Below are 24,609 nucleotides of genomic sequence, written 5' to 3' on the forward strand. Positions count from 1 at the left end.
CCCCTCACCCGGAAGCGAAGCCGGGGCGCTGGCGCGGCCGGTGCGGCCCTCAGCCTCGCCGCCGTTCCGTTCTCTCGGTCCAGCCCAGGCTCTCAGCCCCGGTCCTTCCTCCCGCCCGCCTCAGGCCTTGCTCCGCCCGGCTTCGTCTCGGCCGCCCGCCTCGCTGCCCTGGAGTGGGCAGGAGCCGCTTTTCTTCCGGCAGGAGGCGGCCTCGCGACCGCCGAGGGAGCCAGTGACAAGCCCTTGTCACCTTGTATTATCGTTGCCTCTGCCGGATCCGTCAGCCCGGGACTGCCCCATTTAGGGAATGATTATGGACTCCTGCTTGCAGCAGGCACTGTAGGTGCTGGGGGTACCGGAGTGGGCAGGAGAAACAAGTTTCCTGCTCTTAGAAAGCTAGCCTTCTAGTTGGGGAAGAGACGGAAACTTTGTTTGAAACTGGTCTTTGATGCTAGGTGTTAATCTGCTAATTAAATTGGGGGTCGATCTGATGAGAGATTTAGGGGGCGGCGGTTTGATGATACTTAGGATAACCAGGGAAGGTTTCACTGAGAACGCCACGTTCATAAAGACCTCATGCATGAAGATCTGGGCAGGACTGTTCCAGTCAGAGAGAAAAGGAAGTGCAAAGAATGTTAGGGAAGCGGGCAAGGAAGAGGTTGGGCTGTTAAAGGAACTGCAAAACGGCCCGTGTGGCTGGAGAAAAAGAGAGGTAGGCAGAGATCAAATGTAGGACTTCGAGAGCCGTGATAAAGAGTTTGGATTTTGTTCTAAATGCAACAGGAAAGCACTGGAGGGTTTAAAGCAAGAGAGTGACAGGTCTTATTTAGTCCGTAAAAAGAGTATAGATTGTAGGTGGGGAGGGGCAAGAACAAAAGCAGGGATACCAGTTAAGAGGCACAGTAGTCCAGGAGAGAGAGAAATGTAGCTTTAGCTAGGATCAAGAGTAGTGAAGGTGGGGGACAATGGGCAGATAGGGATGTTTTGTAGGCAGAGGAAAGGACATGCTGATAAATGGGGGGGAGTTGAAAGAATTCAGGGAAAGACTCCTAAATTTTTGGCCTGAGTAACTGGGTGTTTGATGATACTATTTACTGAGGTGGGCTGTGGGGAGGGGCTTAAGTTGGATGGAGAAACAGAAAGAGATGGTTTTCAAGATTTGTTAGCGACACATATGGCCTACCACGTACGTTTTTGCTATCTGGTGGAGGTTTCCTTTTCTTCCATGACTCATGTACTAAATCACTATTAACCCTGACGTTGAGTCCAGCTCTTTCTTTCCCAGATAGTTCCCCATGCAGCGAACGGGAAATGAGATGCTCATTTTCTCCATAAAGGCCATCCAGGTCATCTCTAGAAAGACCTAGAAGAGTGGTATCTGTCTCTATTTTGGGAATGCCTACATGTCCACAGAACTCAGCAGGTTTCAAATTCCGCCAGACCAACAGCCTTGCAGAAATGCACAGTTATCTGTATCACCACATAGATTGGGTAAGGAAATTCAATTGCTAGCCTATAGACTTTCCTGTCCAAACATTGGTCTCTTATTGGGGGGGGAGGGAGAAGGGTAGGGTTTTTATTATTATTATTAAATCATATATTTTTCCTCTGCCACAGAAATTGACACAAGCTGATTTATATGTTCCAGGGATCTAGACATAACGCATATCACATTACTGCAGGAATTTTTCACTGTTTGTTGTTGTTTAAACAGTGAAGAACTTTGGCGGAGTCATTTTCTTGGCTTCTTTCTGGTGTTTCTGTTGCCAAGTAATAGAAGAAACTCCAGCTGTACAGTTCTGAATTCTCAAACAATGTCCATGGATGGTCACTATTGGCCAGAAATGTTGGCACACTTGCCTATTCTAACTCCAACTAAGTGGAATTATGACTTGATTCTTGTGTTTAAAAAATACAAGTATAAATCCTTCTACCCAGGCATCCCTTCCTGTCCCTCCTACCCTTGCCCCTCCATAAGAGGTCTGAATCTAAGATTAAAACACAAAAACAACTATAACAAAGTTAAAAGAATTTAAAACTTTTTCTACCAGATGAATAGCTGCACATCACTACAGACAACAGCCACCTATCCCATTCCTTACCAATCAGGATGTGAGATGAGAGGGGTGGGCAGGAACCAAATACTCTGTTTATAGATTTCCTATTAGTCCCAATAATCTGGGGCTGGTTTTAGCCCCCAGTTTCATTCTTGCTTGCCAATGTAGTGTTTCAGAGTCCCAAGACTCTCAGGACAGATCAGTCTGTTCTCTATATCTCAGTCAAGATTTTAGTAGAGGCAAAGGGGTTAGGGAGACATGGTGTGATGGAGTGAAAAAGAATACAGAACCATATTTCAGTCCCACCCATGCTACTAACTTGAACTTGGGAAAGTCACATCACCTTTCTGGGCCTCTTTCCTCTATCTGACCAATAGACTCCCAGAGTCAGGCACTCTGTTTCAGGGATAGAACCTCCCCATCCTCTCACCCCTATGCAGAGCAGCTAGAACTTTTGTATTCAGAGAGAAGGTGAGCCATGAGGCTCCAAAAGGCAGAAAGTCCTTAAGGCCCCAGGAAAACAGAAGGTCCCTAGGAGGGAGCTATGCTAAAAACCTGAAGTCATAGTCATTCTGTGGTTTTAAAGGGCTCTGGCCATAGCATGCCTTGTCATGATGGATATTAGGACTCAGCCCAGCAGAGGCTGAATCTAGAGGGGACCTCAAGGAAAGCTGTGGAGGGGACTGTGCAATCACTCTTCTCTTTAATGAAGATCTTTGGCCTGACAGGATAAAGAACACACTGCCTCCCTGGGGATCAGGTTTACCATGTAGGCTAAGGATGTGGTGAATGCACCATACATGTTCACCTGGTTTCTGGGATTAGATGAAAGAGCTAAATCCAGAGGCTAGTAACTTGTGCCAGGGGCTCAAACATCATTTTAGTTTCTTGGATTGGGTTCTGTTGAAGCTGACTTAGGGGTAGATTATTGATTACAGTTCAAGAAGTTTATTAGGGAGTGCTCTTAGGACCAACTCCTGTGGAGGAAGGGAAGGAAGCAGGACTGGGCAGAGGAAGCAGTTTGACTGTGGTGCAGTCACAGGAGGCTTTGGCAAGCCCACCGGGAACTCTGAAGTAATGGCTGTTCTGAGTTCTGAGCTGGGGTAAAAGGGCCAACAAAGCCTTGATATCTCTGCTTGGACCAGTCATTGGATGCTAGACATGGGGCATGACCTAGGGTAATGTGGCTCTTCAGCTAAAGACAGTTCCTTGAGAGGGCTAACAACTGAGAGATGTCAACCTACCACCTCCCCAGTAGCTGGGGCACTGGTCCTCCAGTCCTGAAGGGGGACTAGGTAGGACAGTGCAGTATTTGCAACAGTGGACCCATTGTGTTGCACAGATGCACTTGCTTCTTTTTAGTTCTGAGAGCATCACCTTCAGGACCCAGTGGAGTCTTTTCCTGTGGGAAAGTTATAATAGGAAGGTTAATGGGACAAAATAGAACTCTTGCTGCTGCTGTAGCTCACCTTAATGTATAACTGACACACTCGTCATTTCCTGCCTTTCTTATCCATCCTAGATGCCTCTCACCCTCAGCACCTCCAGGTGGCTTACATGGTGGCATGGCCCAGACCTCCATCCCTCAGGGGGTTGAGCCTCTGGTTGCCATGTACCTCTCAGGCTCTGGCTGCTGAATTTGTCTATTTACTGTAAAATAGGGCAACTGACAGGGAGGCCTGGCGTGCTGTGATTCATGGGGTTGCAAAGAGTGGGACACAACTGAGCGACTGAACTGAACTGAACTGAACTGAGGCACCCAGGTAGATCACGTGGGTGCCAAGCCACTTTACTACCGGTGCAAAACTGAACAATCTCAGCGCTTCCCTCTGCCCAAGGCTATGTATGGTCCTCCTCTATGGGGGATGGGGTCCTCATTATTACCTGGGTAGCAGGTCCAGCTCCAGAATCCCATCTTAGCATCTACTTGTTCATGCTGTCCCTGGCATAAGCTGTTACAGGTTGGGTTCTCTGGGAATACTCTTGAGTTGCAGGGCATTTACTGGGGAGTACTCTCCATCAGTGGACAGAAGGAAGCACGGCCTGGCAGAGGAAGAAGTCAGGTTGCTGAGCAGCGATAGGAGGACCTCAGCAGGTCCCTTAGGGAGCTCTGAAGCTGAGATGGCCCTTTACAGTTGTTCAAGTTGGGCTGAGGGAGCCAGCCTGCATCGATTGGTCACTGGATGCTAGCTGCCCTGGGTAGGTGTGATCTCGGGCAAGGGTTCTCTTCAGCTAGTGGCAGGTTTGAGGTAGAAGAGAAGGAACAGATCCTTCAGTCCTGAAGGGGGATCTGGGAAGCACAGCATAGCATCCACAGCAGTTGGTACCTTTCGGTTCCACCAGTCAGTGTGATCTTGGCATTCACTATAAAGAGTTTTCAGTCTGGGATGGAAGGAGGGGCCAGGAACCCTGTGCGCCAGGTCCCTCACAGGACCTTGAAGGCTGATGTATTTGATTCCTGCAAATGCTCACCATTCTCTACTGACAGGGAAATGGAGGGAAAGGATGCATTTTATGATAGAATTAATTTAGTGTCTGGACAGAAGCATTGCCAGACTGAAGGAGGAATCAGGCAATCTATCACAAGGAGCTACCTGCAGGAGATGCCTTGAAGTAACAGGGAACAGGATGACACTTCCTTCTGAATCAGCCACCTGAGCACAAAATTTATCCAACAAGAAGTCTGCCCTGGTTAACTGGGTAAAGCCACAGAAGCAGCTGAATAAACTGGGACCTCCTAGTTTACCATGGAAATCTTTGGACAGTGCTACACCTCACAGGTGCTTGATTACTGCTTGTTGAAGGCATGAACACAAGAGAGTTTGCCTTTTGGTTTTATCAGAGTCCAGATGACGGTGCATGCATGTTAAGTCGCTTCAGTTGTGTCTGACTCTGCAGCCCTGTGGACTGTAACTCGCCAGGTTTCTGTCTCGATGGGATTCTCCAGACAAGGATGCTGGAGTGGGTTCCAAGGGATCTTCCCAACCCAGGGATCGGACCCTTGTCTCCAGTATCTACCTGCATTGGCAGGAGAGTTCTTTACCATTAGTGCCACCTGGGAAGCCCAGGAATGACAGTAGTACTGTGTTATTACATTGTTTTCTATTTCTTATAGAATTTATTTTTGATAATTTATACTTTCCTAAAATTGTTCACTTCATCTGTTTTTTAAATCTAAGTTCCAGGAGGATAGAGCCTATGTTTGTTTTGTCTCCTGTTGTGTCCTTTGCATCAGCAAAAACCATGGAGCAGGCTTCCAGTAAATATTTGTTGTGTGAGTGAATGTGTGTGTGTGTGTGTGTGGGGGGGTGGATGGATTATTTTGGAAAAAAGGAAGAATTAATTCCTCTCCTAATAGTGACTCATTTTTTTCAGGCCACCCTTGGCCTTTTCTCATTCAAAACATTCATGAATAAAGTGCAGTTCCAAAGCAGTTGGCGCTGTTGATGTAACAGTGTTTGAAAATACCACTATTGGGAGCTCAGCAGGACATCTGTGCTCATCTATGAACTAGTCATGATATTCTGCAGACCATTCACATCTTTGAGTCCCCCTCTTCTAGGTTTCCTCCACCCTCTCCATTTCAGTAGTTTCCAAGAATGGGCGATGAACCCACTGTGAGCCAGGCGCTGTGTTAGTCCCGCAGAAGTTTTGTTTTTTGCACCAAAATTTTCACATACTGCATTTTCCAGGGTCTACGGAAGCATTGTGTGACCCGCACTGCCGCGCAACGTCTGGGATGCGGCGTCGCGGCGCCCCCTGGGGGCCAGCTCGAGATCTCGTCGCCACCGGCGATCGATCTTTAGTGCGCCGGCTCCTGTTCGAAACAGTTGGGAGATGGACTGACTCCAGCTTCCGCTCAGGGAGGCCCTCCTGAGCGGCCTGGCCTCCCAGGGCCATGAAGAAGTCCGACCAGAAAAACGTTAAAGGTAACTGGGTGTGTTCTTGAGACCAAGACTCCTTCACTTTTCCTTGTCTGTAAAATGGGGACATCACACTCTTGGCTTCTGAGATAGCATCTCACCATCCTTTACCAAACTATAATTTACATACAGGAAGAGGCCCCCCTTTTTTTAGTGTACAGCTCTGTGAACTTTGATAATCATCAACACCCTGCATTTAACACCCTACAATCAGGACATGGCGGTTCCACAACCCCTGAAGTTACCTTGTGATGCCCGTTTACTGCCAACCCCTTTTCCACCCCACCTCCCGACATTTCTGATCTGTTCTCTATAGTTTTGCCCTATCTACTGAGAATGTCACAAAAATGGAAGCATACAGTATGGAGTCTTTTGAATCTGGCTTCTTTCACTTAACCCTGCTGTCTTTTGTGACTGGGCTTCATAGATTATATCAGGAGCATGTTTAATTTGCAAGCTGAGGTTGGAACTCAGACCCTGTCTATGATGCCAGTTCTCTGTTTGCTCAGGAGCCATAGACTTGAGGAGGGGATGACCTGTTCCAGATTGCTCCTATAATCCTGAAAAGTCTCAAAGATGGCGCCTTCTTTATACTAGGATTCTTGCCTGGAGAATCGCCATGGACAGAGGAGCCTGGCGGGCTATAGTCCACGGGATTGCAAAGAGTCAGACATGACTGAGCAACTAAGCACACACTTAATTTTCCAGTCCGAGAGCATCTGTGGTTGTGGGGAGGGTGAGGTTGGAGACAGGCAAGGACACTTGCTTGAAGTTGAAAGGACTGTGAAATCCCTGGAGATGTGGGAAATTCCACCCCCAACAGTGGGGAGGACTCCTGGACCCACTCCCCCCACCCCCAAACACTACAGTCACGTGGATTTGGCAAAGGTTTGGCAAGTAGCAGTTTGTCAGTTCTCCTTAAGGAAAAGTCCTGGGTGTGTGAAATGCTGGAAGAGTGTGCTGAAAACAGGTTTTCCCAGAAGCTTCCTGTGAACTGAAAATGAATCTCAGAAGCTTCCTCTTGGAAAAATAACTTCTTGTTCTAAATCACTCCTCAGGCTTTGACACTTTTCTTGTGTGATTTAGTTCTGTATAAAACATATTTCAATTCCTCATTACCCATTTTCCTGAATTTTCCTCCCAAATGCTTATTTTCTACTGACCATTTCCATTGACATTGTCATGACATGCTTGGGTGAATGCAGTAACACTTTCTCTCTTCCAGTCTGGACCCCACAATCCATATAGCAGCCTGAGGTGTTTGTTTCTTTCTTTGAATGCAGATCTTAGCTTGTCCTGCCAAGATCGCTTCTAAGCTTTTCCAGTGAGGTAAAATGGCTGAGCAGCCTGTCTGCCCCCTACTGGTCTCGTTTTATGTTCTTTCCTGTCTCAGAATCTTACTCCCTTCTGCCATACTTTGCTTAAAGCTCTCATATTGGGCCTTTCGACCTCAATTCAAATTTTACTTCCTCTGTGAAGCCTTGACCCCTCTTCCCCACAGGAGACTTAACCTGTTGGTCACCCTCAGAGCTCTCTGTATTTTTCATTCATAGCATGTGTTACAGTTTGTCGTTCAACGTATGTTTACACAGCTCATTGATATTTGTCTCCTCCACTAGGCTGGAAGATTCATGAGGGCAAGAAACACTTCAGTTTCCTAGCACACTGCCTGTATCAATAAATATTTGTTAAGTGAATGGATAATAATAACTAATTAAACATTCACAGTGTGCTAGGCACTGTGCAAAAGCCCTTTAACTGTCTCCTTTAATTCTCATAACAACCCTCTGAATGGGTATTTTTATTATCCTCACTTTACTGATGCGGAAACGAAGGAAGAGAGAGGTTAAGTAACTGCCCTAAGATTCTGGTGTTAGAACCCCAGTTACTACTGTCATGCTGATATCTAGCAGAAATACTAAAACAAATCTCTCCATTTTTAGGAAAACAAGTCAACCTCAAGGTCAAGCCATCTGTACACAACTTGAGCAAAACTCATCAGACCAAACTCACTGTGGGTAGTCTGGGATTAGGCCTGATCATCATCCAGCATGGGCCGTACCTTCAGATCATCCATCTCGTTACAAAGGGAGCTGCAGCCAGGGATGGAACACTCCAGCCAGGTGACTGTGGTTTCCCCAGGCCTCCCAACTGCTCTACTTCTGCCTGCCTTTCATCTGCCTTCGGGGAGACTCAGGTTATTAGGTTCCAGTGTAACAGTGAGGATGGTGATGTTTGAGAGCTTTCAGTGGGCAAGCCAGCTGCTGCTCCTTGTATACTCCTCACTGTATTTACTCGTTGAATTCTCTTATTTATTTTTGGCTGCGCTGTTTCTGTTGCTGGCGGGCTTTTCTGTAGTTGTGGTGAGCAGGGGCTATTCTCTTGTTGCAGTGCTTGAGCTTCTCACTGGTAGCGGCTTCTCTTGCTGTGAAGCCTGGGCTCTAGGGTGCACATGGTTCAGTCGTGGCTCCGGGGCTCGAGAGCACAGGCTCAGTAGCTGTGGCACATGAACTTAGTTGCTTCACGGCACGTGGAGTCTTCGCAGCTCGGGAACTGAGCCCAGGACTCCTGCTTTGGTAGGCGGATTTTTTACCACTGAACCTATTTATTGAATTCTTATAATAACCCTTTAGGTATGAACTATGATTATCATCTACCTTTTACAGATGAGGAAACTAAGGCTCAGTGAGACTGAGTTCCTTGTCCAGGTTCACCCCCGTCTAGAAGAGATTCATATACAGGAATAGTGTCACTCCAGCGTTTATGGCTCTGTATGGGTAAGGCTTTCTTCTCTTGTAGGCAGTGTAAATCATCATTAACGTTTAGATATGTGATCTCATTACATCTGGCTGACAATCCCCAAGGTAGATTCTACATTAAACCGATATACAGATGAGGAATCAGATATTTAGTAACTTGTACGTTGTCACATCAAGGAGTGGAGATTCGAACGCTGTCTTTGTCAGTACTGCCCTGCTTCTCTTGTCTTTAGATGAATGAATTTTCCATCCAATTCAAGACATTTTCCCAGTGCCTTCTCTGGGCTGTGCTCAGGAGTCAGGGACGCACAATGGGATGGTAAGGTTGGTGGAAGGAAAAACCGTTCAGTGTGAGCTGGCCTGAATTCAGGCCCAGGCTGTACCTCTTTTTGGTTCTTTGACCTTGGACAAAGTCCTTTAACTTTCCTGGCCTTAGTCACCTCATCTCTAAGTTGGGATAATACCACCTTTGTCAGAAGTCGCTAGTATTTGATGAGATAATCTTTATGAAAATGCTTAGAGAGCCACAGTGCTATGGAAATATTGGCAGTCCTTTCTCTAAGGCTGTTCTTAGAGATTCTTCAGACTTGTATCTTGTTTTGGTGTTAACCAAAAATGATTGTGTATTGGCCAAAGTACTGGCTAATATTTTTACATCAGGTCACCTGATGCAAAGAGCCGACTCATTGGAAAGGACCCTGATTCTGAGAAAGATTGAGGGCAGGAGGAGAAGGGGATGACAGAGGATGAGATATTAGGATGGCATCATAGGCTCAATGGACATGAGTTTGAGCAACCTCTAGGAGATGGTGAGGGCAGGGAAGGTTGGCATGCTGCAGTCCATAGGGTTGCAAAGAGTAGGACATGACTTAGCGGCTGAACAATAACAATAAAAATGATTGTGGTACCACAGCCCTAGTGGATTAAACCACTGGTTTGCAACTCTGGTTCCTTATTAGAATCACCTGGAGACCTTTTAAAATAAAAATGGCTTGGCCCCATTTCCCCAGAGGTTCTGATTCAGTTGGTTTGGGGACAGGGCAGGTCATGGCTTAAAAGCTTCTCAGGTTATTCTAGTTATGGTGGTTTAGTTGCTAAGTCATGTCTGACTCTTGCAACCCCATGGACTGTAGCCCGCCAGGCTCCTCTGTCCATGGGATTTTCCAGGCAAGAATACTGGAGTGGATTGTTGTTTCCTTCTCCAGGGGGTCTTCCCGACCCAGGAATCGAACCCAGGTCTCCTGCATTGCTGGCAGATTCTTTACCAACTGAGCTATGAGGGAAGCCCAGTTCTAGTTGCAGTTAGGCTTAAATGCAGTGGATTAAATAATTAAGTGGATCAATGATGCTGTTATGAAAGTTTACCTCACCTTAACATCCAAAGCATTTTCTCCACATATCACTATTTGATGCTAGGGAACAGCCTGCCAGAAAGAAAGTTCTGGACTTTCCATCCAAAAGAACTCTAGACCAGGTCCCGTGGGCCTTTTCTGCTTGTTTTCCTTAGGTTTTTTAGAGTCAGGGGACAGACGCTGGTTGATAAGCAGAGTGCACACTCACTGGAGTGGGATGGGAGTATGCTTTCATGAAACAGAATCTTCTGGTGGGGTCATAGTTAGTGTGCTCCTGGAGGTCAGAGGCAGTCTTGAATTCATCTCTGAATGAATTCAGGGGACTTACCATTAGCACTGGTGCATTTATTATGTCTGTGCTTGATAAATGAAGAGAAAGCAGGCATTTGTTCTAGGCATTTTGCAAGGTGTTTCCACATCTATTATCTAATCTTTGCAACACTCCTAGAAGGTAGATAACGAAATACAGAGGCTCAGAGATATGAAGTAAATTGTTTAGTACAGAGCTAAGTGTACAGCGGAGAAGGCAATGGCAAGCCACTCCAGTACTCTTGCCTAGAAAATCCCATGGATGGAGGAGCCTGGTAGGCTGCAGTCCGTGGGGTCGCTAAAGGTCGGACACGACTGAGCGACTTCACTTTCACACGTTGGAGAAGGAAATGGCAACCCACTCCAGTGTTCTTGCCTGGAGAATCCCAGGGACGGGGGAGCCTGGTGGGCTTCCGTCTATGGGGTCACACAGAGTCGGACACGACTGAAGTGACTTAGCAGCAGCAAGTGGGTGGTCAGAGCTGATTTGAACCCATGTCTGCTTAGAAAGCCCATACCTTTGACTAGAAAAGAGATTGCAAAATGGAGTAAGTCCTTTATCTCTTCATGACAAGTCGGGCACTTCTCTTCAAGGTCTGGGATTCAAAGGCTCTGTAACTCAGTCCCTTTGACAATGATTATGAGAGGTGATGGTCCTACAAACCTGATTTTTTTTTTTTTACCCTGTTAACTCCCAGCCCCATTATTTCTTATGTGCTTTGAATTTCTCTTCTTTTGTTGTTTCTTAATAGGACTTCATCTTGATTTCCTAATTTATTTTGGCTAAACTTTAAAATCCTTTTGGCCAGCATAGTTTTAGCAAACTCTGATATCCAGAATCTTAAGAAATTAATACAGCATTTTTCTTTTCTTGGAGAAATTAATATAGATTTGAAGGTAAACAAAGTTATGTACTGATCACCACCCTTACTAGGCCACATTAATTCAATAAGCATTTCCTGAATGCGTGCTGTGTACAGGCATCAGGCACTGGGGTGTAATGGTGAGCCAGTCATATGTGGTCTCTAACCACACAGAGCTTATGGAATTTACAGCCTAGTTGAGAGAAATGGGAGAAAAATAAAATCTACTTTTTGGTAGTGGCTTGGCTGCTTAAAAGTTGATTAAATATATATAACTGGGGCAGTTTATACAATATGGTTCCTACAATCCACTAAAACAGAAAAAAATGTATAATATTAATATTTATAAACACCAAAGTGGTGCTTCTTTATGAAAGGAAATGTTAATGTCTCTTGCTAGAATAATCACATTCATACAATGACACCTTTGGTTTATAGTCAGGACGGTCAGGCAATTAAGCTGTTTATTTTCTGCCCTCTCGATAAGTCACCTTTTTAACAACATAATTAAGCAGCATGTCAAGCCATAGCTTTCAGCTATAAACACCCCTTTTAACATTAGGCAAGTAAGCTTATCCTGTGAGGGTTTCTGTTTTTTTTGACATTTTAATTAACCTCTATAGGGTGAACAGCTGTTTCAGATTATACAATCTTCAGGTAGCTGGGAGAAGCCCTGTTTCTTTCTGAAGTTAGCCACAGCTGTCTTTAAAGACCAAAGTAGAAGCTTTTCTCCACCCATCTCAGTATTCATTTTCTTTAAAACTGTGACCTTTTGTTTCTGATAGAATCTAGCACTATGGAAATTTGTCTTTGGTGTTCTTTGGAGGCTTCCTTTAGGATCAGCATCATTTCCAATTATAGCAGAGTACGGAGTAGTGCTTCCCAGGTGAGACTCTGGTGAAGAATCCACCTGCCGATGCAGGAGACACGGGAGATGCAGGTTTGACACCTGGGTTGGGAAAAACCCCTGGAGGAGGAAATGACAACCCACTCCAGGATTCTTGCCTGGAAAATTCCATGGACAGAGAAGCCTGGTGGACTACAGTCCATGGGGTCGCAAAGAGTTGGGGAGTAGTAACAGAGAAAGTACTTCATCTTGACTGTTTTCTACTCTGAGGTTAGACCTCAGCTGTCTTAGATGAGGTGATTGAGGGATCCCTAGCTTCCCATGCACAGCAGAGAAAACATTCTTTGGGACTTATTAGGGTCACTTTATCTGATGTGAGCTCTGAAGTCTCCATGACTATTTGGCAGGATGATAGTACTTGTACAAGCTGATAACTAAGATTTTATTTACCCAATGTGACTCTGTCCTTAAAAATCAGTTTCCCTGTATTCCTTCTTCTCTTGCTAGATGCCCTTAGAGCAGTCAGGGGTCTTAACTGCAAGCAGGAAAGAAGTTCTGTTGTTGTTCAGTCTCTTAAAAAAGTCATGTCCAACTCTTTGCAACCCCATAGACTGCAGCACCCCAGGCTTCCCTGTCATTTACCATCTCCCAGAGTTTGCTCAAACTCATATCCATTGAGTCAGTGATGCCATCCAACCATCTCATCCTCTGTTGTCTCCTTCTCCTGCCTTCAATCTTTCCCAGCATCAGGGTCTTTTCAAATGAGTTGGCTCTTTGCATCAGGTGGCCAAAGTATTGCCCTTCCAGCATCAGTCCTTCAAATGAATATTGAGGGTTGATGTCCTTAAGGATTGACTGGTTTGATTTCCTTGCTGTCCAAGGGACCCTCAAGAGTCTTCTCCAATACCACATTTCAAAAGCATCAATTCTTCAGCACTCAGCCTTCTTCATGGTCCTATTCTCACATCCATACATGACCACTGGAAAAACTATAGCTTTGATTATACAGATCTTTGTTGGCAAACTGATGTCTCTGATTTTTAATACTCTGTCTAGCTCTGTCATAGCTTTTCTTCCCAGGAACAAGCGTCTTCTAATTTCATGGCTGCAGTCACTGTCTGCAGTAAATTTGGAGTCCAAGAAAATAAAGTCTGTCACTGTTTCCATTGCTTCTCCATCTATTTGCCATGAAGTGATGGAAATGGAAGCCATGATCTTAGTTTTTTGAATGTTGAGTTTTAAGTCAGCTTTTTCACTTTCTTATTTCACTTTCATCAAGAGGCTCTTAGTTCCTCTTCACTTTCTGCCATAAGGATGGTGTCATCTGCATATCTGAGGCTATTCATCTTTCCCCCAGCAATCTTGATTCCAGCTTGTGATTCATCCAGCCCAACATTTCGCATAATATACTCTGCATAGAAGTTAAATAAGCAGGGTGACAATGTACAGCCTATGTACTCCGTTCCCAATCTGGAACCAGTCCATTGTTCCAGGTCCAGTTTTAACTGTTTCTTCTTGACCTGCATACAGGTTTCGAAGTAGGCAGGTAAGGTGGCCTGGTATTCCCATCTCTTTAAGCATTTTCCACAGTTTGTTGTGCCCACACAGTCAAAGGCTCTGGCATAGTATAATGAAGAAGTAGATGTTTTTCTGTAATTCTCTGGCTGTGATCAAACAGATGTTGGCAATTTGATCTCTGGTTCCTCTGCCTTTTCTAAATCCAGCTTGAACATCTGAAAGTTCTTGGTTCACATACTGTTGAAGCCTAGCTTGGAGAGTTTTGAGCATTACTTTGCTAGCGTGTGAGATGAGTGCAATTGTGTGATAGTTTGAACATTCTTTGGCATTTCTTTTCTTTGGGATTGGAATGGAAACTGACCTTTTCCAGTCCTGTGGCCACTGCTGAGTTTTCCAAATTTGCTGGCATATTGAGCGCAGCACTTTCACAGTGTCATGTTTTAGGATTTGAAATATCTCAGCTGGAATTCTATCACCTCCACTAGCTTTGTTCATAGTAATGTTTCCTAAGGCCCACTTGACTTTGCATTCTAGGATGTCTGGCTTTAGCTGAGTGATCACACCATTGTGGGTTATCTGGGTCATTAAGATCTTTTTTGTATAGTTCTGTGTATTTTTGCCACCTCTTCTGAATCTCTTCTGCTTCTGTTAGGTCCATACCATTTCTGTTCTTTATTGTGCCCATCTTTGCATGAAATGTTCCCTTGGTATCTCTAATTTTCTTGAAGAGATCTCTAGTCTTTCCCATTCTGTTGTTTTCCTCTATTTCTTTGAATTGTTCACTTAAGGCTTTGTTATCTCTCCTTGCAGTTCTTTGAAACTCTGCATTCAGATGGTTATATCTTTCCTTTCCTCCTTTTCCTTTCACCTCGCTTCTTTTCTTAGCTATTTGTAAGGCCTCCTCAGACAGCCATTTTGCCGTTTTGCATTTCTTTTTCTTGGGGATGGTTTTGGTTGCTGCCTTCTGTACAATGTAACGAACCTTTATCCATAGTTCTTCAGGCACTCTGTCAGATCTAATCCCTTGAATCTATTTGTCACTTCCACTGTATAATCATAAGGGATTTGATTTAGGTCATACCTGAATGGCCTAATGGTTTTTCCTACTTTCTTCACGCTCTCCCTTGAAGTATAAAGAACTTTCTTCAAGTTCTGTAAAGGGACTGAATTTAGAACCTTAAATCTGACAGAATTCCTGGAAAGCCTTGAGAACCAGGTTTGGAAAATGATGAGAGAACAAAATGCCATGGAAACTGGATGCTCCTGTTGCTTCTCTGCATCTCCTGCTCCAGGTTTAGTGACCAGGGGGACTGACCAATAGCTGGACCTAGTCTACATGTCCATGCCTTAGCTGCTGGGTACAAATGAATAAATTGGGTCTATTTAACATCCAGGTGGGAGGTCCAGGGACTTGGCTGTCAAGATGTGGTTCTCTTTCCATCTGTTGGGGGCTCAGAAGCTGCATGGCTGGCCATCATAATCCCCTCCCTGTTCAACTCTGTCCTATGATAGGGGACTTAGGTGTCATATCCCTTTGAACTTCCATAGTCTCTGTATACACATCTTCAACTTAATTAAAGCATGCTAAATGTCCAGTGTTATATGTAGAATTACTTGCTCAATGAATACTGCATAAGGAAAGAATATTAAACTGTAAGGCTTGATGTTTAATATGGTCTGCTTACTGTGGAGGGCATTGGCAATGGCCATGCAGGTATAATAGAAATTAGGTTATTTGTTCACTTAGTGTAAGTGATTTTTTAAATAGTAGCCATTTATTTTACTTGAAACAAGCATATTTTTAGAATCTTCAAGGATGGTTCAGATTCTAAATCATTTTTAGCCTGTCACACCAAGAACTTCAGAAATGTTATAAAAACATGCTATAATATCTACCATTACACTGACTATTAAGAAACATCTTAAATGTATTCATTATTCAGAGAGGATCTTTTTTTTTTTATTAAATAAAGTTTGAAGCCTGGTTTTGTTTCAAAATGAACCAACAATATGAACCTATAAATTGAAATACCTCCCTCAAAAAAAAAAAAAAGGAAGAAACATTGCACAGTGAAGACAGAAATAGCATGATCTTTTTTAAACCATCATCTTAATTTTACTGAATTTTTTCCCTTTTTCAGGTGATGTTTTGATTAGTGTTGGCTATGCAAATGTGTTAGGTTATACTCTTCGAGAATTTTTAAAGCTTCTGCAACATATCACCATAGGAACAATACTGCAAATAAAAGTTTACCGAGATTTTATAGACATACCCCAAGAATGGCAAGAAATATATGATTTAATCCCTGAGACCAAATTCCCAGTCACACGGTAAGTAGTTTAGGAATCTTTGTTATACTACAGAATTCCCCAGGGTCTATGAAGCAGAGAGTCTTAGTTAAATGTGAAAATTATCAATTGGGCCAATTGATATTAATTGGAGGAATTAATGACAGTGTCACAGTTCAGTGGGTTTCTAAATCCTTTTGGAAAGTACGTCTGTAGGACCTAACATGAGGCAGAATGATAAAGGCAAGAAAGAGCCTTGGACATGGAATTTAAAAAGGACCAAACTACCGAGTGGCAACTCTGCCTTCAAACCTAGATATGTGACTCCCCCTTTTCCAAAGTTAGCCCTTAAACATGTGCTGTGAATCCCTCCTCATTTGTCTCCAGCATATTAAATTCTCTCTCTGGACCCTTCTCAATAACCATTAAGCCTGTTTAAAACTCTTCCATCTTAGTAAAGCCCACTTTAATTCCACTCCCCTCTCCTTACCTTACCAGCCACTGTCCTGTCTCTTGACTCCAAAGCTGTTGAAAGAGTTGTATTAGACATTACCAATTCCTCAGGAGACACCACATCCCACCTCGGTGCAGACCTTGGCTGAGAGCTCTTTACCCCAAGGTCACTGCAACGTTCATACTGCTGATTCCAGTGGACTCCTCTGAGCCTCTAATTCTGCTTGGCTTCTGAGCAGCAGCAGGCACGTTACATCCTCCCACCTCAACTCTTGTTGAAATATAATTTTCCCCAGACTACTGGAATACCATACTCCCTTATCTCCTTTTGTCGCTTCCTCATGATCGCCTTTTACCAAGCCTTGTCTTTGGCTTTCTTCTCTGTCTTCTAAGCAAACTCCTTGGTTTCTATTAGCATTCATACATTAATAATTTCCAAATTTTATTATCTCCAAACTTGTATAAACACCCACTTGATATCTGTATCATAAACCCCTTAAACTCATTATGCCTAAAATTAAAAGCCAGTTTGCCATTGTCTTAGTGGGAAAGCATTTGCTTAGTCACACAAGTCAGAAATTTAAGGGCTGGCTTTATTTCTCTATCTCCTTTTTCTTTAAGTGGCACATTTAGTATTCTCATCCAAGAGTTATTGTTATTAATTCTGACCAGATCCCTGAGCACTAGCTGTGCAGCTGTGTACCTCTGCTTATTGGGATGTGCTCAAAGAAATATGGCTAGGGGCTCTTTACTAAGATTAAAAAATGGCCCATATTACCTCAGAGTCCAAGTTGTGGCCACCGGGACTGATGCGGTTCACAGATATGCTTTGCTTATCTCCCTCACTGTTTTAGACAGTGCTGAGAACAAGGAGAATATATAGGAGGGCTTTTTCCAGGGGCCAGTAATACTCTTATTTCTTGATGTGGGTGGTAGCCACCAAGGTGTTCAGAATTTTTCATTCAACTTATTTGCATTTTTCTGTTTCAAAAAATTTTTAATGAAAAAAAATTGAATTGCTAAATTAAAAAATCTAAGATTTCATGGAAAGAATCATCATCTCTGGTTTCTCCTGAAAAACAAAAGATGGGCTTGCATCCCCACATGGTAAAGCTGGATAGCAGCTGTTCCCTTCAGATCAGATACAGAATGGGGAAATATTTTCTCCCAATAACTAAACCTATCCTGCTTTGATTAAAAATCATTAATGATAATACTGAACTTATTGTTTACTATGTGATAGACACTGCTTTACAAGCGTTGTACCATTTAATCCTCATGACAGTTCTGTTTACCCTCGTTTTACAGATAAGAAAACTGAAGCCAATAGAGGAGTATGTAAACTTGCCAGAGGCCACAGGGCTAAGTAGTATACGTCTGTTTTCAGAGCAGCAGCATCCAATAAGAATTCTCTATGCTAGTGGAAATGATCTGTATCTGTGCCATCCCGTGTGATAACCATTAGCCACAGGTGGCTACTAAGCCCCTGAAATGTGAAGATTTGTACCTGAGGAATTCTAAATTTATTCATGTTTAACCAGTTTAAATTTAGCAGCCACATATAGCTGGTGGACCCTGTATTGGAGAGTTCAGCTCCTGAAACTGAGCTCTTTACCTTTGCTTATGGGACAACTACATTCTAAGTAGAGTCTGAGATTCAGAATATTAAAAATCTAGGGATGGCAGGTTGACCATTCAAAAGCAAACACAGAATACCACAACTTAAGTTATGAGGCTAAAAGCCAAAAACTCAGGAACAACACCAATCATGTTCTGAATCCCTTAATTAAAAGGGCTTATAGCTAAGGCATGTTAGCATCTTATGTGGAAAAGGGTAAGGAAGGGGCAGAAGGGGAACGAAAAGGTTTATTTTGCAAAGTTGTAAGGCTTCTTTCAGGAGCAGATAGCACTGAGTGCACAGTTCGCCATGTGATGCTCTGGGCAGGCCTAGTGATATTAAAAACTGTTTCCAGCGAACCCTGACCTCTGCTGGCTTGTGGCATTTCTATCTAATGCCAGTTTAATAAGAACCTGGCTCTGCCACCTGTCTTTATGGTGATCTAATAGAGCTACAAAGAAGGTCCTTTGGGTCTGAAGGCAAACTGTTCTAGTCCTGAGATCTTCTGAATCTCCTTGCACAGCACTACATCAAGGATTAAAGAAAATCATACAATTTAAGACTAGTGGCTTTCAGAAAAAAATGACTCAATACCAAATGCTATTACCAGAAGAGGGAAACTTTAGAGATCTGTTCAGATCCTTAGGAGCAAGAAAACAAACAAAAAAACCCACAAGCAGGCCTCCAAGGATGTTAGGGAAAACACTAGTAAGTCTGATAGGCTGGAGGGACTGTGGTAGGGAAGAAATCCATTTCCTAGTAGCAGGTCAGAAGGTAATGGAGGTTCATAATTACAAAGATCTAGTTTTGGATCTGCTTGGTAATAGCACCAGAATGAGGGGTAGCACGTGACAGCATTTGTTCAGGAAAATAATAGCAGGAGCAGGTGCTACAGGCATTAGAAAAGTTCAAGAACCCTGCTATTGGCAAATTAAAAAAAAAAAGGAATCTTCACAAGTTTTTAGATGGCAACAGCAAGGTGGAATATTGCATAATGAGACATCTGGGTGGAAAGGTGTTCTACAGATCACATTTGTAAACCCAATTGAGAAGCAAAGAATGATGCTCGGGCAAAAATAAAAAGATGCAGAAGAATAACCAATGATAAGCATATTGAAGATATTTGAGGCCCATTATTTCTGCACACCTCCTTGGAAATCAGTAATAGTCTACTATTGCTGATCCCACAAGACCCATGAAAACTGAGTTCCGTGGATGAGATGGCCATGTTGACCTGTTATTCTGTGTGAGGTGAAATCAACCCACCCTTTAAGGCCTGCTAATATTCTGGTCAGTAGTCTCAGTTAAGTCTGTGCAAAGCTTTTTAAGGTAATGTGAAATAATTTAGGGTAGAAAATGATTTCTATTTAGGAATGTAAACAAATTTAAAGAGGATCTTAGTTTCCCTACCAGGGACTGAACCTGAGCCCTTGGCAGTGAAAGTATGGAGTTCTAACCACTGGACTGCCAGGGAATTCCGTAAAGGTAATTTTTAAAAGAGAAGATTTTCAATAACACAGACAGGTAGTGCTAAAGCTAAACTGTATTTTTTCTTTTATGAACCAAAGCAGGTTATAAGACATCTTGTTAGGTAATAATGAATGTGTAGACATTAAGAATCCATTTCATTCACTAGTCTTTCCATTTCAGCACAACAAAGAAAACTGAGGAGGCAAAAGATGGACCTGTCGCAAGCAGTGATGATGAAGCTTTCGATCCAAGACTCAAGTACTATAAATATCCACGGTCCACTGGACATTACCCTGTAAGGAGACCAATGTCTATCTCCAGAGAATGGCATGGATATAAAAAGAAGAACCATGTAATGCGTGTAGGAAAGGACATTGACTGTGACGTGATGATTCACAGAGATCACAAGAAAGAAGTGAGGGCCCCTTCTCCATACTGGACCATGGTGAAGCAAGACAATGAAATCTCCTCCTCCTCCTCAGGCTCCTCTACCTCAGATGCATTCTGGCTGGAAGACTGTACCCCTGTTGAAAAGGGCAGTGGTGAACCTGTATCACAAGTTGGTTAGGCAGCAGTTTTCAAATCTGTGACCACAGAAGCATTTATTTTGAAAACACCCATTTTTTGTGTGCACTGCCTTACTTTTGAGGGTTAGGTTGATAATTACTTGAAAGAGACAGAATAGAAACAGAAAAGAGAGAAGATATGGGGAAAAAAAAAACACACCAAAATTGTTCCACAGTGAAGATAAACATGAAAAATGAAGCAGTGCAAATGTAGGCTACAGCTAACAGGTAATATATATTTTGCACAAATAACTCTTTTGGAAAAAAGGCAAAAGGGGATAAAACCCAGATCATTTAACTGTTCTTACCCAAGAATACAGACTTTTAACTGCTTTTATCTTTAAAAGCCAATAATAATCTGGAGATAGTTACTCTGATAGCCACTTAAGCCTTAATTTTAATAGTTTCTCATGCTTCTGTACTTTATATTCCTGTTCTACTTAAAAGCATCTAAAGCAAAAACTCAACATAAAACAAATACTTGTTGATTAACTGATTAGGAAAAATGCAAGAAAAACATTTAAATAGAATGCTTTATTGACTTTAGGTCAGTTGGGAACAATTACTTATATTTATGCTTTATGATGTTTCATCTCACTGGAAAAAAAGATAAATGTTTCATTAGAGACTTCTCACTTTCATGTATTTGCTGCTCTGGGTTGTCAAAACGTTCAGTTCTTTCCTGCAATATGGGATTCAGTATTAAAGATCATCAATGAAAGGTGTATGCCCCAAATTTCCACTTGCTGCCATTGACTTCCGGCCAGAAACAAACTTCTTTGCAGCCTTTAAGACAGAAACAAAGACAGAAAGTTAATACAAATAAGCAAATAGACAAACTTCTATTCCTCTGAATATTTCATCCTTTGTGTGACTGAGCAAGCATGATGCTCTAATGATGACAGTAGCTGTTAAAGAGGGAAAAGGGATTTTTGACATTGCAAAATAGGGTAGCCTCCTGGAGCACGGCTGTCTGCCTCTGTGTCTGTATTACAATGGCAAATAGCTTGAGTCAATGAAAATACAATGATTGTTGACTTGTCAAAGGTACACTATATCCTAGGGTTCTTTACGCCACTGCTTTAGAGTTCAAAGTCAGTCTGTTAGTTTACGTCAAGTGCGGTACCATGAGGAGTGGTACTTTTTAAACAAAGATGGTGTTGGAGGCAACTGGGTTGGACTTGTGACAGTACAGTATATAAGACAAGGACAACCATTTGGAAGAGGATACAATGAAGCCTCTACAAAGCCAGCAAAAACAAGACCGGGAGCTGACTGAGGCTCAGATCATGAACTCCTTATTGCAAAATTAATATTTAACCTGAAGAAAGTAGGGAAAACCACTAGGCCATTCAGGTATACCCTAAATCAAATCCCTTATGATTATACAGTGAAAGTGACAAATAGATTCAAGGGATTAGATCTGATACACAGAGTGCCTGGAGAACTATGGACTAAGATTCGAAACACTGCACAGGAGGTGGTGATCAAAACTATCCCCAAGAAAAAGAAATGCAAAACAGCAAAATGGCTGTCTGGGGAGGCCTTACAAATAGCTGAGAAAGGAAGACAAGCGAAAGGCAAAGGAGAAAAGGAAAGATCTAGCCATCTGAATGCAGAGTTCCAAAGAATAGCAAGGAGAGAGAAGAAAACGTTCTTCAATGATCAATGCAAAGAAAGAGAGGAAAACAACAGAATGGGAAAGACTAGAGATCTCTTCAAGAAAATTAGAGATACCAAGGGAACATTTCATGCAAAGATGGGCACCATAAAGGACAGAAATGGTATGGATCTAACAAAACAGAAGAGATTAAGAAGAGGCGGCAAGAATATACAGAACTATACAAAAAAGATCTTAATGACCCAGATAACCCACGATGGTGTAATCACTCAGCTAGAGGCAGACATCCTGGAGTGCAAAGTCAAGTGCGCCTTAGGAAGCATTACTATGAGCAAAGCTAGTGGAGGTGATGAAATTCCAGCTGAGCTATTTCAAATCCTAAAAGATGATGTTGTGAAAATGCTGCACTCAATATGCCAGCAAATTTGGAAAACTCAGCAGTGGCCAGAAGACTGGAAAAGGTCAGTTTTCATTCCAATCCCAAAGAAAAGAAATGCCAAGGTGAAAAGACAGCCTTCAGAATGGGAGAAAATAATAGCAAATGAAACAACTGACAAAGAATTAATCTCAAAAATATACAAGCAGCTCCTGCAGCTCAATTCCCAGAAAAATAAATGACCCAATCAAAAAATGGGCCAAAGAATTAAAGAGACATTTCTCCAAAGAAGACATACAGATGGCCAACAAACACATGAAAAAAATCCCTCATAATCAGAGAAATGCAAATCAAAACCACAATGAGATACCATTTCACACCAGTCAGAATGGCTGCTATCCAAAAGTCTACATGCAGTAAATGCTGGAGAGGGTGTGGAGAGAAGGGAACCCTCTTACACTGTTGGTGGGAATGCAAACTAGTACAGCCACTATGGAGAACAGTGTGGAGATTCCTTAAAAAACTGGAAATAGAACTGCCATATGATCCAGCAATCGCATTCCTGGGCATACACACCGAGGAAACCAGAATTGAAAGAGACACATGTACTCCAATGTTCATCACAGCACTGTTTATAATAGCGAGAACATGGAAGCAACCTAGATGTCCATCTGCAGACGAATGGATAAGAAAGCTTTGGTACATTTACACAATGGAGTATTACTCAGCCATAAAAAGAATACATTTGAATCAGTTCTAATGAGGTGGATGAAACTAGAGCCTATTATACAGAGTGAAGTAAGCCAGAAAGAAAAACACCAATACAGTATACTAACGCATATATATGGAATTTAGAAAGATGGTAATGATAACCCTGTATACGAGACAGCAAAAGAGACACAGGTGTACAGAACAGTCTTTGGGACTCTGTGGGAGAGGGTGAGGGTGGGATGATTTGGGGGAATGGCACTGAAACATGTATATTATCATATGTGAAATGAATCACCAGTCCAGGTTCGAAGCATGATACAGGATGCTCAGCACTGGTGCACGGGGATGACCCAGAGGGAGGATAAGGGGAGGAGGGAGGTGGGGGGGTGTTCAAGAAGGGGAACACATGTACACCCGGGGCAGATTCATGTCAATGTATGGCAAAACCAACCAATATAATATTGTAAAGTAATTAGCTTCCAATAAAAAGAAATGCCAAAGAATGTTAAAACTATCACACAATTGCACTCATCTCACACGCTAGCAAAGTAATGCTCAAAATTCTCCAAGCTAGGCTTCAACAGTATGTGAACCAAGAACTTGCAGATGTTCAAGCTGGATTTAGAAAAGGCAAAGGAACCAGAGATCAAATTGCCAACATCTGTTTGATCACAGAAAAAGCCAGAGAATTACAGAAAAACATCTACTTCTGCTTCATTATACTATGCCAGAGCCTTTGACTGTGTGGACACAACGAACTGTGGAAAATTCTTAAAGAGATGGGAATACCAGGCCACCTTACCTGCCTCCTTTGAAACCTGTATGAAGGCCAAAAAGCAACAGATAGAACTGGACATGGAACAATGGACTGGTTCCAGATTGGGAAAGGAGAACATAGGCTGTATATTGTCACCCTGCTTATTTAACTTCTATGCAGAGTAAATCATGCAAAATGCCAGGCTGGATGAAGCACAAGCTGGAATCAAGACTGTCGCCAGAAATATCAATAATCTCAGGTATTCAGATGACGTCACCCTTATGGCAGAAAGGAAGAAGAACTAAAGAGCCTCTTGATCAAAGTGAAAGAGGAGAGTGAAAAACTTAAAACTCAACATTCAAAAGACTAAGATCATGGCATCTGGTCCTGACAGGGACCAAGACCATCCCCATGGAAAAGAAATGCAAAAAAGCAAAATGGCTGTCTGAGGAGGCCTTACAAATAGCTGTGAAAAGAAGAGAAGTGAAAAGCAAAGGAGAAAAGGAAAGATATAAGCATCTGAATGCAGAGTTCCAAAGAATAGCAAGGAGAGATAAGAAAGCCTTCCTCAGCAATCAATGCAAAGAAATAGAGGAAAACAACAGAAAAGGAAAAACAAGAGATTTCTTCAAGAAAATTAGAGATACCAAGGGAATATTTCATGCAAAGATGGGCAAAATAAAGGACAGAAATGGTATGGACCTAACAGAAGCAGAAGATATTAAGAAGAGGTGGCAAGAATACACAGAAGAACTGTACAAAAAAGATCTTCACGACCAAGATAATTATGATGGCGTGATCACTCACCTGGAGCCAGACATCTTGGAATGTGAAGTCAAGTGGGCCTTAGAAAGCATCACTACGAACAAAGCTAGTGGAGGTGATGGAATTCCAGTTGAGCTATTTCAAATCCTGAAAGATGATGCTGTGAAAGTGCTTCACTCAATATGCCAGCAAATTTGGAAAACTCAGCAGTGGCCACAGGACTGGAAAAGGTTAGTCTTCATTCCAATCCCAAAGAAAGGCAATGCCAAAGAATGCTCAAACTACCACACAACTGCACTCATCTTACACGCTAGTAAAGTCATGCTCAAAATTCTCCAATCTAGGCTTCAGCAAT

The 24,609-nt window shown here is 42.7% G+C and overlaps 2 protein-coding genes across 5 annotated transcripts in view; one reads left to right on the forward strand and one right to left on the reverse strand.

The window, feature by feature from the left end:
• Positions 1 to 25: 25 nt before the first annotated feature.
• PDZD9 (PDZ domain containing 9) lies at positions 26 to 20,398 on the forward strand. 4 transcript variants are annotated; one of them, XM_055409632.2, is made up of 6 exons: positions 26 to 343; positions 1,290 to 1,491; positions 5,750 to 5,986; positions 7,924 to 8,103; positions 15,770 to 15,959; positions 19,639 to 20,398. In XM_055409632.2, exons 3-6 carry the CDS (start codon positions 5,956 to 5,958, stop codon positions 20,024 to 20,026), a joined length of 789 nt encoding a protein of 262 aa, XP_055265607.1. In that variant the 5' UTR covers positions 26 to 343; positions 1,290 to 1,491; positions 5,750 to 5,955; the 3' UTR covers positions 20,027 to 20,398. The 4 variants fall into 4 exon arrangements, with proteins under 4 accessions (XP_055265607.1, XP_055265606.1, XP_055265609.1 ...); XM_055409631.2 differs by having other exon boundaries at positions 26 to 339; positions 1,286 to 1,491; XM_055409634.2 differs by lacking the exon at positions 1,290 to 1,491 and having other exon boundaries at positions 26 to 339.
• A 141-nt stretch (positions 20,399 to 20,539) lies between these two features.
• UQCRC2 (ubiquinol-cytochrome c reductase core protein 2) overlaps positions 20,540 to 24,609 on the reverse strand; it is a 33,014-nt gene continuing 28,944 nt past the window's right edge. The window contains exon 14 of the mRNA XM_055409630.2: positions 20,540 to 20,810. Within this exon, the coding sequence (XP_055265605.1) occupies positions 20,727 to 20,810 (84 nt within the window). The 3' untranslated portion in view covers positions 20,540 to 20,726. The remainder of the gene's footprint in view (positions 20,811 to 24,609) is intronic.

This window comes from Moschus berezovskii, chromosome 27 (genome assembly GCF_049115385.1).
Source record: "Moschus berezovskii isolate FMDL1 chromosome 27, NW_MosBer_1.0, whole genome shotgun sequence".
In the NCBI taxonomy this organism is placed as follows: Eukaryota; Metazoa; Chordata; class Mammalia; order Artiodactyla; family Moschidae; genus Moschus; species Moschus berezovskii.